Source organism: Peromyscus eremicus, chromosome 15 (assembly GCF_949786415.1).
Source record: "Peromyscus eremicus chromosome 15, PerEre_H2_v1, whole genome shotgun sequence".
Taxonomy (NCBI): domain Eukaryota; kingdom Metazoa; phylum Chordata; class Mammalia; order Rodentia; family Cricetidae; genus Peromyscus; species Peromyscus eremicus.
Genome location: NC_081431.1, coordinates 53,037,341 through 53,056,801, shown reverse-complemented (window position 1 = coordinate 53,056,801; position 19,461 = coordinate 53,037,341). Strand labels below are relative to the sequence as shown.

At 35.2% G+C, this 19,461-nt stretch overlaps 1 protein-coding gene across 1 annotated transcript in view; it reads right to left on the bottom strand.

Moving 5' to 3' along the window:
• Window positions 1-19,461, bottom strand: part of Cfh (complement factor H) — an 83,677-nt gene that overhangs the window by 27,150 nt on the left and 37,066 nt on the right. The window contains exons 8-11 of the mRNA XM_059280089.1: window positions 15,583-15,777; window positions 15,015-15,191; window positions 4,507-4,689; window positions 3,130-3,306 (exon numbers count right to left, since the gene is read on the bottom strand). Of these exons, the coding sequence (XP_059136072.1) occupies window positions 3,130-3,306; window positions 4,507-4,689; window positions 15,015-15,191; window positions 15,583-15,777 (732 nt within the window). The remainder of the gene's footprint in view (window positions 1-3,129; window positions 3,307-4,506; window positions 4,690-15,014; window positions 15,192-15,582; window positions 15,778-19,461) is intronic.

The following is a 19,461-nucleotide window of genomic DNA, read 5'->3' as shown; positions in this document are numbered from 1 at the left end:
TGCATTCACAGGGAAGCATCAGTGACCACCTTCCTTATGAAAAGTGTTGCATATTACATTTGCTATAGCCCCTAAATTCATATGGAAGTCTGAGGAATGTATATTGATGTAATATATAAGCCATAGAATTAAAAATGAAGTTAAGTTATTTTTACTGAGTCTTAATTGCTGCAGAGAGTTACTAATGTTAAATTTACAACTACCCTTTTCTTACAATATACAATTGTTCTTTCATATTTGAAATTAATGCTATACAGTATGTGTATGACATTTTCAAAATATTATTTCAGTTTAATATACTTGAGAAAGTATAACAGGTAAAATAATTTCTAATGTATCTGAAGTTAAGAAAATAAAGTTAGTTTATTTTAAATTAAAAAGGAACATAAGAAACATGGACAAACAGTAACACTGGCTGAGTGTTTGAATATTTACAATACACTAACCTATTTTGTGGTATTTCCAATTCTTATTAACTGTTAATTAATTTGACTCAAATTAAGAATTTGTAGCATTCTCCATTACAATTATTTTTTAAATTGTTAAATTATTAAAAATAAACTTTTTTCTTGTTTGAAATCTCCCATTTTTACTAATTTATAAAATTAGAGATTACAATTTAAAAGCTAGGTTTATACATAAAAGAAAATTCCTACTTTCAAGAATCAAGTGTTAGTACAGAATTAACAACAAAAATGAAAGATATGCTTTAAAAGCAATATCTAAAGCAAATAACCAAAACCTCATGTTGTGACTGGTGATAGGACACTCAAGAATGGCACACATTAGAGCTTCCAGAAACAGTCCCCAAATAATTCCTTTGTTTTAATATTGAGTGTTTTAGATTCCCTGGGAAAAATCAACCTTAACAAGACTCACAGCTATTAAAAGTCTGGGGTCACTCATATTCACCATAACCATAAATAAATTTTAATAATAAGAGGGTTTTTATTTAGTTATTGGTATCAGCAGTGTGAAACCAGGTCTGCAAAACTCTATCAGAATTTACTGTGTGAAAGTTCATCCAAAGTTAAAATATTCCATACTGCAGGAAAGCTCCTTTAGCAGGAAGGTAAAGAAAAAACTCTAAATAGCTTCAGGAAGTCCCTGAAACTGACCAGATTCAGTAGGTTCCTTACTCCCAAGTAAATAAGCCAAGTTGATGAATCATTCTCAGACAAGGAAAGGTGCAAAGAAGATACTCAAACGAGCCTAGATGCAAAATTGGAAGGTTTTGAGACTGAACAAGCTGCCTGGAAGAAGCTAAAACCAGCCCAGCTCCCTGGAAGAGGTTTAGATCAACTGAATCACTTGGTTAAAAACATTCTCCAGTCGGTTGAGCTGCCTGGCTGTACACAACTTGTATAGGCTGTGCAGGGTACTCCAGTTCTATGCTTCTGTGAGCTGTTACCCATGCTGGGTGGGCCTTGGCAATGCAGCTGTCTTTGAGTCATTTCTGGTCATGTAAGCAACCCTTCACTCATATTTCAGTAACCCCAATAAAACTCATGGGTCATCAAGCTGAGTTTGGTGGTATCTGTATGATGATTAGTCATGAACGCCTTATCTGGGACATATCATCTCCACAGGAAAGGTTTTGTCACATTAATAAATAATTCTGTAGTATATTTTATTTTATTTTTACAATGTTAAGACTGACCCTAAGGCCATGGGGTAGACAAGCCTTGTCCTAATGAACTAATAGCCCTGTCCTTGCATTCTATTTTTAGTATTATATTATAGAAAGTCCTGATTTCATAATCTTGAACTGCTTATAATCAGATAGAAATTAATAATCACCACTTATTTAGTTTGATTTTTTTTTAATTTGGGCATCATTTGATTCTCTTTGTTGTTTATGATAGGTCTTCATATGTCACCCAGAGTGGTTTCATGTTCAAGACTCTCGTAATTCTACCTCCCAAGTTCTAGGATTACAGATGTGTACCACCTTGCCAGGTGTAGACATCCTTAATGAATTACATTTGAGTGGACCATTGATGCTGCAATCAGTTTTCTAAATTTCTGCTGCTATCCTTTCTGAAAGGATTCTGACCACATGGGCATGGCAAACATGGCTCTGGCAGGCCTTGTCCTTCTCCTCATTGCCTCTGCCTTCCTATAAATCATTAGATTACATTCCTAAAGCTAGCCACCAAGGTATATTCCCTTATTTGGCCACTTCCTCCTCATGATGCTGACTATCAAGGTCCAGCTATCAAAATATTGAAGTTAAAATTCCATGTGGCTCACCTAATAAACATGTCCAAATAAAATTAAACACCTTATCCTGACACAGGTTTCCCCTTGTACCTTTATAAACTGCCATTTTTCTATGTGCATCATTTGTCTCCTTTGCCCTGAGACAATACTTTTCCTTTCACTTTTGATTTTTTTCCTTGCAAATTGTCCATCATTTTCCTTTCTACTCTTCAAATTTGCATGATCTTGTTTCATACTTCAAATCATAATTTTGATAATGGAGACCTAGTGTAAATAACTAAGAGCATGTTTTTATGATAATGAAACAATTATACTTTCATCAGAGATATTTGATATACACAGGTCATAAAAGGAATAATTAATTTAATGTATTTTGTTTGTTGTTTGTTTGTTTGTTTGTTTGTTTATGGAAGCAGAGACTCACTATGTAGCCCAACATGTCCTCAAATTTAAAACCTCTTGTTCCAGGCTCATAGTGCTAGAGTCACAAGAATGTGCTGCCTACACCCCATAAATACATTATTTTAAAAACAGATTATCAAGCCACTGAAATGGCTCAGTCAGTGAGAGGGCTTCCCTCTAAGCTTGGTGACAGGAGTTCAGTCCTGGGACTCAATGATGAAAAGAGAGAGCTGACTCACGAGTACTCTGACATCTTCATGAGTAATGTGGTGTGCACACCTCCATAGATGCACACTTGTAACCATTGTACACATATAGGATAAATAAATGCACACAATGCAATAATAAAAACAAATATGATCAGCTTTAGCCTTCAAAACAGTCCTTTCTCCCAGTTTACACTGAATCAGAAGGAAGATCCTAGGAAGTTCATATTTTCAAGTGACACATAAATATTTATTTTTGGCTTGTAAAAAGAAAAATTCCAGAGAAAATAGTACTCACCATAGCACGAAGGTATATCAGACCATCCATCATATGTACATGTTATGGAGCCTTTGGTATGTTTATATTTGTTTTCATATCCAATATGGCATTCGTAGTCTAATTTATCACTGAGTTTAAACCATGTGCTATTATTTTTAGTTCCAGCATTCTCAAATATAGGCCTATCACAAGACTCTAAACAAAATAAAATAGAAGATTTCATTTAATGTGTCAATGGACAATCTGAGCAATTCCTGTGAGAACAAAAGTAGTCACAGGTTAATATATAATAACAATTAAATACTATATAAAAACACCCTTAGAAGACCAACAATAAATCATTTTTCTTAAACAGTTATTAAATAAAAACTATACTCCAATTAGCATTTACTGCTTCAGTTAAGTTTTATAAAACTTTATTTTAAAAATAGTTTTCAGCTCATTTTTTCTTATATTTATCACATACTGGAAATAAATAGACAATTTCAGATATATTTTGTTTTAGAGAAGGGTCATAACCTTTGTGAGCTAATGTCCTATATTTAGTAGTTCATATGCTATATCAAATATAGAAAAGTAAATTAGTTAAATTTAAAGCTGGTGAATTTATTTTATTATATCAAAGGATTTTTTCTTTTACAATAATAAAATCCAAAAAGATTTGTAAATTATAATTTAATATAAATGAATATTACATGGGAATAATTTTAATTGCTTTTTCTTTAAATACATCCTATAAAAGTACAATAAATGAAAATAGAAAATAAGAAATCAGTAAATATATTAAATCACTTTATTATTTAAGTTATGTTGAATAGTTCTTGAAAAATAGCACTGGCTAGCTTTCTGATAAGTAAGACAAGCTGAAGTAATTATTCTCAGAAAACTATCATTGACTGTAGGTACTAAAACATGAAAATTTGATGATACCTGGGAACATTTCTTTCTTTCCAATATCAAAATATTTGGGAAGAATTTCCAAGAGGGAGACCTTCTGAGACAGACCTTAACTGACAGTGTCAAACACGTATTACAAGGTTATCACATATTCTGGGATCTAAAACATGGACATGTATCTTCACCTAAAACTTTGCCTTTATATCTAGGAGCAAAGGCTTTCATATGCAAGGCAGAGTATCATTTAAAAGGCAGCTAGTCAAAGAATCCTTCACTAAATTTAAAACTAGAGAGTATTTTAAAGCATTGGAAAATGAAATGAACTGATATTCTACAGAGCAAGAATGAGTCCAAAAGGAAAAACAAATAGTGAAATATTTTTTCTTGAAGTTTAAAACTCATCTTTCAAGTGAAACAACACCAGCCACCTCAAAGGAGAATAAAGCTAAACTCTTATACATCACCAGTATAAAGGCAGGAATATCATGAAGTACTCACTGATGCATGAGGGTTGAGCTGACCATCCATTTTGGAGGCAGGTAATTGTTCCTGATGTTTCTCCACTTTCTGTTACGTATCCCTGTTTGCACCTATACTGTGTTTTTCTATTTAGAACATATGTATGATCAGATTCAGAAAGAAACCCATTCTCAATCTCTATATTTTCCTTTAAACATGTCTCTAAAAAAGAAAGGAGTAAAAAGAAAGATGAGTGCATGCTCAGTAGATTAAGGATATACAATACAATAAGATATTAAAAATAGCTGTCACTTATACATGAAGACTTAAAATAATCAAAATCATTCACATTCATGAACCAAGGAAATCAAATCATAGGCTTAAAGACACACGATATCTTGTTTGAATTTTTTAACATAGCAAGATTTAAATCACTCACAATTACTTCTAAAATTGTGTTAAAATTTTTTTCCAAGTGAATCCATAATCCTATAGAAAGTCCGAATGCTGAATAATACCTTTTTTTCTTGCATTTTCTTTAAACCTGAGAATAATTGGCTCTCTAAGTCACCTAGACTTATTTACTCAATTAGGGTTCCTGTGGTTGGGTGATAATCTTGGAAAATCTATCTGCACAGTTGCTACAGACTCCAGTTTCAAGAATTTGAAATGCCATTATAACCTCATTTCTGGCGGATGTCTTTCTGTATGCTGTGAATATATGTTATTCCCATTGTTTAATAAATAAACTGCTTTGGCCTATGGCAAGGCAGCTTAGAGGCAAGCAAGATAGAAGAGAGACAAGAAAGAGAAAAGGTGGGTCTGGAGAGAGACACTATTCCACCATCCAGAAAGCAACATGTAATAGCACGCAGGTAAAGCCACGGCATATGTGGCAATACATTAATAGTTATGGATTAATTTAAGATATAAGAGCTAGCTAGCAAGAGACCTGCCATAGACTTAACAGTTTGTAAATAATATAAGCCTCTGTGGTTTACTTGGGTCTGAGCTGCTACAGGACCAGGCAGGACTCAGAAAAACTTCCGACTACACCCTATGCCTAAAATACAATGGATGTTCAGTGTTCAAAGAAGATCATGAGAAACAAAAAAATTATTTAATCTTCTCATGACAAAATGATGTCTCCTCATATCTTTAATAACTGAACTTGAAAGTGTAAAAGTAAATTTTTTAATTTCACTTTTCTTATCATCAGAATAATATTTCATTGTGAAATGTATCAGATGAAAATATATTCCATGAAAAAATTAATTAAAAAAGAAAGTATAAAAGTGTAATTCCAATTATTAGATTTTTTCTCAGAACACACATTTGCTTGTTTATGGATAAGTAAGAAATCAAAGAATAAAACATTAAATATTTTATTTAAATGCCAATTAAAGGATTAGATAAAATATTGGGAGGAAACACTAAGTAGTGAAGAGATAGGAATACCATCAAATGACTGGAAAAGAATAAAGAATAAAAATCATTAAGTGTTTCACTTTGTTAACTTGAAAAAGGAAGCAAATACTAATGCAAGGACAAACTGTGGAAACCTAAAGTGATGAACAGAGATCAAGCAAAAACCAAATGTGGGAAAGGTAATGAATTGTGATTTTTGTAAAGGAATGTAACAAATTGTAAAGAAAAGAAAAGAAAAAGAGAGTGCCAGCCACAAACAAGAAGTGGAATGAGAAGTTTGGGTGAAAATTACCAATGCCTGTTATTGGAAGACAAAGAGCCCCAGACTACAATTCCAGAGTAGCAAGAGACTAATGAGATCTGTTATCAAGGAGGCTTTATTATGGAGGAATTTTCCAGAAAATAGTACACTGAGAAGAAACCTGACCAGAAAAAAAAAATAGGTATTTTACTGAATTTAAGAAACAAAAATCACTGTTCTCAAAGAGATCAGAGATACTGGATCTGTGGTATAGAAAAGCAGAACAGAAAGAAAACCTGAGGTAGAATTCTGCAGATCTCCACCCCATCCTCTAGCTCTCTGGCCAGATGTCAGCATACTACAGCACAGTACAAGACTCTGTGATGCAATAGAACAGAAGAAGAAAAACGGCTGCAAATTGTAAGATCAAAGGCTCCCAGAACACCGGCAATGTGAGATACTCAAAATGAAAGGGTGGAACAGTTACTTTTGATTACCCAAATCCTTCAGTAAGATCCCAGAAGAGGTTTATTGATGTTCTGAACATACTAGTTGGAAAGAAAAAACTCCCAAACCAATCTAAATAAATTTCAAAGGAAACAAAATTATCAAACTTAGCTTCCATTCATGCAGATATTCAATCTCAAGCACTAACAGCAAGTGTTCTAACAAGGTACTGCTTCTTTACTCAAAAGATTGTGGTGGATGTGAAATAAAATACATTGTGGCCACTTCTTATTTCCCCAAGCAAAAATTCCCGAAAAACTAATTGGTAATGCTCACCCATTGCATCCAAGTATCAATGATAAAGCACATAAATGTATCCATGGTAAGACAACAACAGCATAAAGGAAGCTGGCTGCACCCAACATACACATTAAAAAGGACAGTAGCCCCATATCAGTTACCTGACACTCTCTTAAAACATTGGAAAAAGAAGAAATTAAAGCTAAAGTTGGTAGATGTGTGGGGGAGGGCATGTCACATCCTGAACTAAAATAATGAAACAAAAATACAAGGAATAATGTTCATAATAAATAAATGCATTCCTAAATAAAATAAACATTACACCTTGATAATATAAAAGAGCCTTAAGTTAATAACATTTACAGAGATTTAGCAGAGAAAAGTAGAGACAGCACAGGATATCAATATCAGCAATGATGGGAAGTGTGTGTGTGTGTGTGTGTGTGTGTGTGTGTGTGTGTGTGTGTACAAATTATTTTAAAAGAAACATCAGGGAATATTATGGGCATCCATATCAATTAATTTGACAAATTAAAAATTAATGGAGTTTAAAAGACATAGACTATACAACTCACTCAAGAAAAATATTCAAGATGAATATAGTTGCTTCAGTATGAAAAACATGTACTAGCTAAACATTTACAGAATAACACAGGACCTTTCTGTTGTTATTGGTGCTATAAGAAACCAAAGGTCTAAGTTACTACACAGTTATATCCTAATCATTAATATAAAAATTAAATTATACTATATCAGTTGTCTCTAATTTTATTCCAGAAAAGCATTTTATATTTATAAGCAAGCTTATTTTAAAAGTCACATGACAAGGGACCATAACAGCAAAATAATTCTTCAAAATGTCCCATGATCTAGATACTTTAAACTTAATGTAAACATTATAAGATATGTTAATTAATAGAAATATCACACTTCTCCACCAATAGGTTTCTACAATCTATACTTTTGTTTAATATTTGAATGTTATAAATTAAATTGTTCAGAAAGAAAGGAATCAAAGATCTAATGTTACAAGGTAATAAGTCTTATATAATAGAATAGTCACTAAAGATACTTGTGATATTGGTGAATGTAGAAGTATACAGAGCAGTGGAAGAGAACAGCGAGTCAGTAACCACACACACTTAGGACTAGTATATATTTAAGAATAATTAATACCAATTTTAGAGTAGAAGATAATCTTTTATCAAATAAAACTTTAACATTTAGGCATTTAAATGCAAAATAATACGCTTAAACTTTTTTCTCACACTCATATAAAATGAACACAAATATTTACCATATACCTAAATGTCAAATATAAACTTCTAGAGAAACATTTGCTTTTGGCTTAGGCAATGACATTTTAGATGACAAAACAAAGAACCAATAACTGAAATTTTTTGTTACGTTGAAGAGCATCAAAAAAATTCTTGCTATCATTGACCGATAGAGCCACAGTTAGGGGTGAGACTTTGTGCCTACCTCCCCTATAGATGTTGGGTTTTGTCTGATTGCAGCTTGTGCAAATAATGTGCATGCTGTCACAGGGAGAGGGCTGACAATGCTCTAGTGGATGGACACACACAGAAGAGCTGAGGGGCAGCGCAGATAGGACTTGATTTTTTTTTAAGAACAAAAAAATAGGGTGGGTTGGTAGGGACAGGAGGCAGATATGGAAGGAGTTTGGAGAGGGAGGTGAATATGATCAAAATATGCTGTGAAATTCTCAAAAAATAATAAAAATAAGAATGGTAAAAAGCAAACATTTGCTCTTGAAAGACAGATAGAATGTAAGTTGAACTGTAAAAGTGGGGAAATACTTGTGAAGAACACTAGTCTACAGAAGGCTAATAGCAACAACATACTAAGTAGTCTCAAAATCCACTAGAAACAAAACAAACCACAAAGAAAAAGTGGGCAACATTTTGAAGAACCATTTTCAGAAAGACGCATAGGTGGCAGATAAGCAGGGGAAAGGATGTTCTTCAGCTTTTCCCTGAGACCTGAGATGCTACCACTAAAGTCTTATGCAGAAGCTTGTTTCCCAGAGGCTGCATATGTGAATATGGAAGTCATAGTTGCAGAAAACTAACATACATTTACAAATGATCCAGCAAATCAATCCTGTAAAGGGAGAAAAGCAAGTAAAGCCCTCTCCAGGCATAAAGACTACAGAAGTACAACAATGATCAGCAGAGCAAGACATTCTTAATTGTGCAAAAGTGAAATTTATATATCAGTGGTAACCAATAGCTGTATAATTTGACCCAAGTCCTAATCAATATGCAGGAATTCACGCCTGGTACAACAAATCTAGCCAAGTACCCTAGAGTAGAACCTATTACTACCACCTCACTAGACCAGTACTATTTTTGACAGCATTAAATACTTGTCCCTGTATTCACAGATATGTAGTCAGCAGCTGTTCCAGCTTTGACCTGGAAGTACTACCCCTAGTGAGGCTTTCTGTAACTGTTACGCCTACCTATGATCTGCCCCTAAGGCAGGCCAAGACGGGAGCCCTTAAGACCTGAGATCCGGATGTGTCAACTCTCTTGGTTCCTGGTGATCCTGGATGCTGGATGGTAGATCAAGCGGAGTTCTTCAGAGAACCCAGCTGGACTGCATCTCACCTCTCCTGGATCCTGTAACCAACCTCTTTACTAGCTGTAAGTTACCCCCAAAAATAAACCTTCTTTTTAACTATGTGGAATTGCCTTAATAAATCCTCTAATACAGATAGGTGCTATTCCCACCCATCATCAAAGAAGGTTCTCTTTTTGCAGAAAATGGAGATTAATTCAGAAATCCACAACAGGTCAAAATACAGAGAACAACTGAGTGTAGGTTGACCAATCCTAGTTAATTCATTTTCAAGAAAATCTATACATCCAAGGCTCCAAGTACATCATAGAAGAAGGAACAGAAAGATTGTGAAAGACAGAGAATCAAGATGTCTGCTGTGATATATAGTGTCTTTCTATATATGACAGATAAACTGTATCCACAAAAATCTCAGAAATAAGGTTGTTCAGCAAAATACCAGTAGACATGCCAATGCATGTAGAGAACTTCTCATAATCTCTACCCCTAGATGAAGAGCTATATTTAGTTAAAGTTTGCTGTGAAAGAAAAATCAATCTTCTCTTGGAATTATCCCACCCAATAAGTTATCCAATCTCAAATGACCAGGCCTAAATATATGTACATTCAGGCAGTACTAAACAGACTCATAAGGTGTGTGTGTAGGGGTATTGTGTGTGTTTGAAAAATCACAGATAAAAAAGAAGAGGTCATGAATTTGATAGGGGAGAAAAAGAGAGTAGGTGGGAGGAGAAAGATGAGAAAATGGTGTATGAGAGATGAATTTTCAATAAAGTAACACACCTCTCAACTCTCACCAGAGAAGATTCTATTTGCAGTTGACTTCATTTAACAGATACCTACAAGTGATCAACATGCAGAAAATAAGGCTGAAATAGTCAGACCTTTATGGGATATCTTTAACACATTCTCTCCTATAAAGTCTCAAGAACACTGCAGAGGAAAGGGCAAGAAGAGTAGATGAGCCAGAAAAAGTACTGATGAACCAAAGCACCCTCATTTCAAGCAAGGCCCTCACCCCAGCTTGAAACAGGCCTGAGTTTCAAAATTCTCAGAGCTGCTGACATAGGTCCCAGGACAAAGTCAAGATGTTTGAAGAGCCATCTGGTAGCAACTGATTAAACGTAGAATGCCCCAATGCCAGAGATGGTCAAAGTAGAAAGTCAGGATGTTTGAAGGACTATCTGTTAACAATTGATTAACCACAGAATACTCCAATGCCAGAGGTAGTCTATAAAGTTTGACAAACAACTGGTTAAAACTACAAAGTAAGATAACACAGAAATTCTGGAAAGCCCCTAAAACTTGAGCCAATCAGAATTGTACCCATACTAGCACCCCTAAATGATGTAACCTTATGTTTTTTGCCTTTAAAAACTGAGCTTGCAGAGGGGCAGTCACCTCCTCCAGCCTCTACTGTGTCAGGGGGCTGGACTGAGGTCTCTGCCGCACAGCATGAACTGCTTCAATAAACCTTGCTTTTGCATTTCAGTGAGTTCGTGTCTCTGGTGGTATCTATGGGGGTCTTGTGCCCAGGGCACAATAGTACATGACTACCAGAAAGCAGGATTTTAGGGCACAGCAAGGAAGATGCACCTATGAATTCTGAGTGGTTGTGAGAATATGCCCAAGGCCTGCACACATGCAAGCTAGACCAGTTCCAGCATGGGGGTGGGTGTGGATGGGCATAGAATTCCACCCCTAGCAGTGGCTGGCAAAGGAAGAATCAATTTTCTTTATGAGTCCACTCCTGGTAAATCAGCCACTCTCCAGTGTAACACCACACATGCAAGAATATGGAAACAGCACAACTTGTACTTCATAGGTTGTTAGAAGAAGGAGGAGGAGCGGAAGGAGGAGAAGAAGAAGGAGGAGGAGGAGAAGGAGGAGGAGGAGGAGGGGGAGGAGGAGGAGGAGGAAGAGGAAGTGAAAGAGGAAGAGGAAGAGGAAGAGGAAGAAGAAAGAAGAGTAGGGCTGGAGAGATGGCTCAGAGGTTAAGAGCACTGGCTGCTCTTCTAGAGGTCCTGAGTTCAATTCCCAGCAACCACAAGGTGACTCATAGCAATCTGGAATGAGATCTAATGTCCTCTTCTGGCATGCAGGCACACGTGCAGACAGAGCACACAGACACAAAAACATAAATAAATAAGTAAATCTTGAGGAGGAGGATGAAAGAAAAGAGGACACAAAGTTGAGTGGGTAGTAGAAAGGACACATGCCAGAGAATAGTTGGGGATAGGTGAATATAATGAAAGATATTTTATAAAATTTTGAAGAACTATAAAAAGGAAATTCTCAAAAAAATTAAAATTGTTTTAAAAGGTCCTATATAAGGAAAAATAATTCACAAATGTTTACTTGGGTCTCATTGAGTGTTAAATACAGTTACTAGAAATAACTACTTAGACACTCATAAGATGAGCCATGATATAGAAGAAAATATTCACAAATGTGGCCAGCCACAAGAATGTATCATAGAGAGTCAGCTGTGTATTAAAGCTATACTTTGACCAGCCAAGGGTCTGTCAAAAGGCAAGCCATTTATTATGAATATTTGGTGCTATCCAGCCTTTAATATTTCAGCTGTCTTCTACTATAAAATTCTTGCATGCCCAAGTATTTCCAGACCTGCTGAACTTCTAGGTAACTAACTCCACAGCTGAGCCTAGGTAGCTTTGCTTCTGGTGCAAATGAACCTCAGACCATTCCCCTGCCTCAAGGCCTAGTGGCTCTCCAGAGCAATTGTCTGAGAACAAAAGAGATTTTCACATATCAAAGTGGAAGGTAGGGTGGAGGAACATTCCTGAGGAGGCAGAGAACCACATGCCTAGGGAAAGAAAAGGTAGGCATTTTCTGTAGAGCAGACAGAATGGCAGGGCATGAGAAAAGAGAGAAAGACAGAGGTTCTGTAGAGGGTGAGCAGATCTCTGGTAGAGTTTTCTGAGTGCCAGAAGTAGAGAGTAGTGGAAATGGAGAATGAGGAAATAGAGGATGAAAATGAGGCTGGAAGAATAGGAGTTTAGTCATTGGCAGGACTCTGAGCTAGGGACTGGATGGAACTGAAGCTATGTAGACAGGATTTCATCCCAGAGAAATAAAGTAGAGGGATTAAGAGCTTGGTGTATCTAGATTTATTCTTGTCCTGAGTGCCTGATGGAGCTATAGCTATATTGATGGAATTTTGTCTTAGAGGAATAAAGTTAACAGACATAAGAGCATAGTGTATGTAGATTTTTTTTCTCAGATAACCCACACCAGATAGTGCAATCCCCAGACCCTGGGTATTCCATACACAAATTTGATGAATGAATCATATCCTAGATGTGTAAAGGGTTGTAAAATAAATTATACAAGAAAACATCCAATTAAAGTGAGATATTCTTAGATGATTGCTATTATTAGCCCACTAGGAAGATAAAATTAAATTAAAATAATACTCTCACATACTGGTGTGTTTAGAATATAAAATCTTACTCTCTTGATATTTAGAAGGAAATAAATCAACTGAAGCTTGCTCATTGCTTTTATGGATGCAAAATATCCCAAACATCCTGAAAGTCCACATGCCAGATTATTACAGACTGAATCATGCACATGCCATAGTATTCATAAATTTTAATTTTAGATATTTATCTAAGAAATACATTATAAATTTTAATCCAATGGCTTGTCTTCAAATTTTCATAAGCAGCTCAAATATTGCCAAGATCTAAAATAGCCAAATGTTCCTTAAAATATTATAGATAGCTAAATTATTATATATCTATGTAAAAGTGTCTTTTCACAATAAAAGTCAGTTACTATACAAGTCACAACATAGAAAAACGACACAGATATTCTACAGAAATGTCACGGAATTAGGTTTGAAACGTGAATCATAAATTTATTGATATGAAGTGTTAGAAACACAACATTACAGTAACAAAAATAAAAGTTATTACCTAGGGTGGTGGAGCTGAAGAGGAAGGAAACAAGAGAAATTCCTCAGTAGATTTAGACTGGTTCTAGTTTGATGGGGTTGTATTCATATAAGCATACTCATTTGTCAATGCCACTGACCTGAACTCTAAACATATTTGAACTATTCCTGAATAGAAATGATTTTTCACAGACGAGTCCTTTGAAAGTGGGTACAAAACTGTTAGTTGTTTTAAGATCTTTTTGAGTTACTTGGAGAAAGAAAGCTAAAGCAATTTACCTGGATAGGACTTAAAAAAAATAAAAAGACAGAAATATGAAAAATCAGTATATATATACAGATCAGCACAATTAACAAATATGAACAAAACCAGCATGACGGAAAAGCTTGCAAACAAGAACTCAGTACAAATTTTAAGCAGGTCACTAATATTAATCACATAAAAATTTAAATCACTGAAGATAAAAATTCTTAGAGATTAAATAAATTATGCACAATATCAAAAAAGAATGCTAACAAAAATTTCTCATCAACAAAATGATAGAACAGAAGACAATTGACAAGCATTCAAAAAAAGATTAAAATTTTTACATATACATTACATTCATAAATAGGAAGACAATATGATTATGTGATTATTTCAAAATTGTTCTGAAAATTCAAGATAATGTCATTCAAATCTGATAAAAAAAATTAAAAGTTGGCAATCTGAAGTAAACAAAGAATACATATAACTCAGATTGATTTTTAGAATTCTTTAATATTACAGCAAACTAATTACAAATGTGTGAATTAAAAAATGCATTTGAAAAATTAAATTCATCGACTGCAAATTGATTTAGGATTATATTTTTAAAACCCAAATGATAATGAAGGCAATTTTTAAATATATATTTATATATTATGTATACAGTATTCTGCCTGCATGTATGCCTATACACCAGAAGGCACCAGATCTTATTACAGGTGGTTTTGAGCCACTATGTGGTTGCTGGGAATTGAACTCAGGACCTCTGGAACAACAGCCAGTACTCTTAACCTCTGAGCCATCTCTCCAGCCCAAGGAAAGGAATTTAAATCAGCACTATTATGTTGTAACATTTTATAAACATTTATTTTGAAAATAAAGTGTGACATCACACAATCATTTTCAAGAACAAAGAACAAGAAGTGATCATCAATACAAACATATTACTACAGAGATTGGAGAAAAACATGAAAACCAGACACACAATGTCCTAGAATTCCCTTTCCAGTTACACATCACAAAGGATTCAGAGACAATTAACAGTACTATAAAATGGCATGTTACTATTTGAATATATGAATGATGGGTGTAGCTATTATCATATTTGTTTAATTTTAAACTATACTTTTATAATTGTTTTGAGTGAAATAACAAAGTGATTTCAAAGTTTATAGTACTCTAAACAAAAGTTTAGTCAATATTTTGTTGTAATGTCTACTAGGTGTGTTTACTTTTCTATATACTTACCAAGAATCCTCAGTATTCACTTATACACACTTGAAAAGAAGCATTTTGCCACAGGTAGTATAGATGGGGTGGGGAGTCAAGAGCATCTTGTAATCTCTGAGCCAGTTACTTACTGACACGGATGCATTTGGGTTGAGGAGACCAGCCGTTCTCTGTACATGTAACTGTGTCTTGACCATTTGGAAGACTGTAGCCAGGGTAACACTTGACTTTCACAGACTGGTCCTGTACATAGTTTCCTTTCCAATGTAAATAATCCCCATTCTCCACATACTGGTACTCACATTTCCCTAAGGACCATAAGTATACCATAAATGTTAAAATAAAAAAACAACATACATTTTTAAAAAAAAAAAAAAAAACTAAGGTTTATCTTTACAATAGTTAAATGAATATATGTGGCATTCAAAAATAAAACCTTTACTAATGTTTTAAAAAAGTACAATTTATCTTTAGTTTTTATAAATAAAATATGCAATCAATAAAGGCTTCTCATAGTCCCTATTTTCCGTGTTCATTTCATGAAGAGCTGCTCACAAAAGACAGAAACTAGTCTTTTTTGCTCAAAAACTCTTCTGTTTCTTATTTTGTCATGGGAGACTTAAATATAATTATGTATGTGCTCTTCTCTTTCCACTCTTTAACAGAATTAAACATGATTTAATGCAGACATTGACTTACTGAGGCACGGAATTGTAGGCTCCCATCCTCGTACAGTGCAGTGAATGTATTCCCAGTAGTGTCCCGAAGGAGGAACAAAACCTCTGTTGCAGTAATATTCGTACTTCTTTCCTATAGGTACTGGGAAGTAGGGTCTTCGGTTCCTTTCATCATATAGACCCCCATTTTTGATTTGTGGAAAATCACAAGGTTTCACTTGCAATAAAAAAATCAAACAGACAGAAAAACACTCCTATCAACCACTTGATCAGTGAATTACTTTCTATTAATTACAATAACATGTCTAGAGAGTGTCTGAAGGATGTAGTAGGTAGCCATTCCAGCTTTGATCTGGAAGTTCCAACCCCCATTGAGGCTTCGGTAACTGTCACGCCTACAAGGCAGGGCCAAGAGAGGACCCTCAAGACCCGAGATCTGGATGCGCTGGCTCTCTTGGTTCCTGGACCCTGGACGCTGGAGGTAGACCGAGCAGAGTTCTCCAGAGAACACTGCAGGATTGCGCCACGCCTTTCCTAGACCCTGCAATCTACCTATCCCTTCATTTGTAAGTTACGCCACTAAATAAACCTCCCTTTTAACTACGTGGAGTGGCCTTAATAATTTCACCAATAGGAGAAGGAGAAAAATAAGATTCAGACTGCTGAGGTTTGTAAGGAAGTCTTTCCTCATGAAATCAAGTTATACCTGACAGGTCACCAGAGAAGTGGGTCAGGGATATTTGTTAATATCCAATATGATAACTGCCTTATAATTTGAATCAGAACTGAAATCTAATGTGATTACATAATAGCGAACTATTTTTATAACTTCATATTGAAATGCTATATTGTTCATTGTATTAATAAGTTTATATCAAATGTTTCATTAAATTTTTCCTCTTCATGTTCTTATTTATAATTAATAAATACTTTTAATATCAAAATAGTATTAATTTTTCTATGAAGCATAATTCTAGTTCAGGGACCTTCATGAAGTATGTTAAAAGAATTCCAATACATGCCCAAATACACAAATCTCATAGCTTCCTTATTCATGTACACACACATTTGTTAAATGGTTTATAAATTTAAATTCTTTTTCTCTTGAGTGTTCTTCTTCAAAATTTGAGAATTTTACTTTTTATAGAACATCAAGAAATTAAATTAGTTAGAATCCATCCCTGGTGCATGAGTGGGCTTTTTGGAGCGCACTACCATCATGGGACACCTCTTGCAGCCTTGAGGTAGAGGGAGGGCCTTGGTCTTGCTTCTACTGGATGTGCCTCCTCATGGGAGGCCTTGCCTTCTTGTGGAGGGGAGTGGAGGTAGGTTCAGAGGGGAAGTCTGGGGGAGCGGGAGGAGGGAAGAGGGGGATCTTTGGTGTGTAAAATGAATGGAAAAATTTTCTTAATAAAAAAATTAAATTAGCACACTGAGATTTCATTTTAAAGGGTAACAAAAGGAGACATGGTTTAAAGTAGGGATATTATAGCCTTATAGACACATTCCTCTGTCTCTTAGCTGATCTTCCTTCTCATGTGGACACAGATGAATTTGTCCTGTCTCTTCTATAGGTGATTCCTCAAAATAAACCTAATATTCCTTAAAGTGCATGATCAGCAGAGGTGGTCAGTACTTAAAGCAGCCCCATTTGAATCTTATACGATTCCAGATGTAGGTCTTGGCCAATCAGCAGTGATGGATGGTCCATCACAGTCTTGATTCAGGCTACTCACAACATTGATTAATATATTTACTAATTTTCAAAAAGCTTTAAATAAGTAACAGCATAGTTAATTTTTTGACCTATTCCAGGATCTTCTAATTATTACCTATAAGTTTCATCCTACTACAGATTCAATATGGCACAAAAGATCAATTTGTAGACTCTCTCCTAATCAAGATTCATGGTCATCATCCGCTGTCTTGTTCCAGTTGTGAATTTATACATATTTTCCCCAAAATAGCAAATAATTTGATGAAAGAAATGAGTACTTGAACAGGCCTGCCTGAGAAGAGAGTACTACACATTTTAAGTAGAAAAGGTATTTAATGAAATTAGTCATCTTTATCTTATTCAGAAAAACGCCAGAAATTCTGCTGTGAAAAACCTCATATTCAGATATATTCATGCCACAGATGGTCTAGATATATCTGGATAGATCTACAATGTAGAAACTCAACTACACAGATTCCACACCTGTAATTGTAAACCTACTCAAAAGCCTATGGCAGGGGTTTCATAATATCTAGGGAGTGGGAATTAATTCTGTTAGTAAGATAAATTGACATAACACTGAACAATCTTCTAAATATATATGTTCATATTTTAGATAATTAAAATTGTCAACATTAATCAGAGATGCCTCTCTTTTCCAGTAAACTATGATGAATGTAGAGATTTGTTAATGCTCAAGGCAATGGGAGTAGTAAGAGTGTGCTCATCATTAAACAAGACATTCACACCATCCCTCAAAAGTTCAGGGAACATGTGGATGAAAGGGCACAAAGATTCTAAGTGCTGAAATATAGTAATCATGGCTGTGAAATATCTCCTGGCCTATTCAGAGCCGTTACAATCACAAACTATCAACATCTACAGATGTCTGCACTGAGTCTATCAAGAATGGGCCATCAACATCCAGGCCTGAAAGGATGAAACTCTCAGGGAACTGTGGCCCTCATCTCTGAACTGTTTCATCTGATTGATTTAGAAAAATAATGGGAGTCAGTGATTTCAGGTGTATACCCACAAGTGACTAAACTAGGTTCCAAAAGACAGTACCAATCCAAGTGCTGCACATGTGCCCTTTGTTAAACTACACGTAAAATTCATCAAAACTTGAACTTGAGAATCTGGGGAAAAGACAGGCAAGTATGCTGTTGGTAGAGTTGGGATGTAAGAAAAAGTTATGGAGATAGACTATCCAGAATGTTTTATATATGTGTAAGAAATTGTCAAAGAATTAAATTTTAAAAAACTATAAAAAAATCATTTTTCCTTACAATTCTCATACAGTAATAATATTTCTTACTGAAAATAGCTTTTCTTTCTTATTATGATTTGGACCTCATACATTTCCCCAAGTCTCTCTTTAATGGAAACTTGGTTTCTCATTGCTGGTGCTATTGGAAGAGGGGGTAAAGTTAAGAAGTTGCTAGCTTGGTTGAAATAAGTCAGATCATTGGACCTATGCATTTGAAGGGGTAGTGGGACCTTGGCCATTCTTTTATAGCTTTGTTTCCTGGTGGGAAGGAGGCAAGCAGCTTTGTTTTAGCACTCACTCCTTGACATAATGCTCTGCCTCTCACAGGCTTAAAGTGATGAGAGTAGTTGACAATGAAATCAAGTCACCAAAACTGTAAATAAATCCTTCTTCTAAGTTATTTCTTCAGTAGATCACTGACACCGAGACAGAATGGTGACTAAGAAGAGATCCCTGACCACTCTTTTGTCACTGTATTTTTTTTTTTTGGCTTAAGGGATACCAGGCTTAAGTATGATATATTTTTATCATGGATGTCTAAACAGGAAGAAAGGAATATGGATATAGACAGGCAAAAACCTGAAAAGTATGGGAGAAGTATATTAGAAATAAAATACTCTTGACTCAAGTGATTCTGTGTGTGTGTGTGTGTGTGTGTGTGTGTGTGTGTGTGTGTGTGTATGTGTGTGTGTTAAGAAGCCACTGAAGTCCTCCAAAGCAACTCCCTCCAACAAAGATAACATAATTTCCCTCTTCATGTGTGAGTTGGACTCAGAACATGAAGAACTGCCATGCCGGAAACAATCGTGTGTGAGTAGATCACAGACAGATTCTGGGCCCCCACTGTCTCTCTGATCACTACTAACTCTAGAGCAAGTTAGCTGTCATCGGGCAATCTATGCAGAGGCTTATCT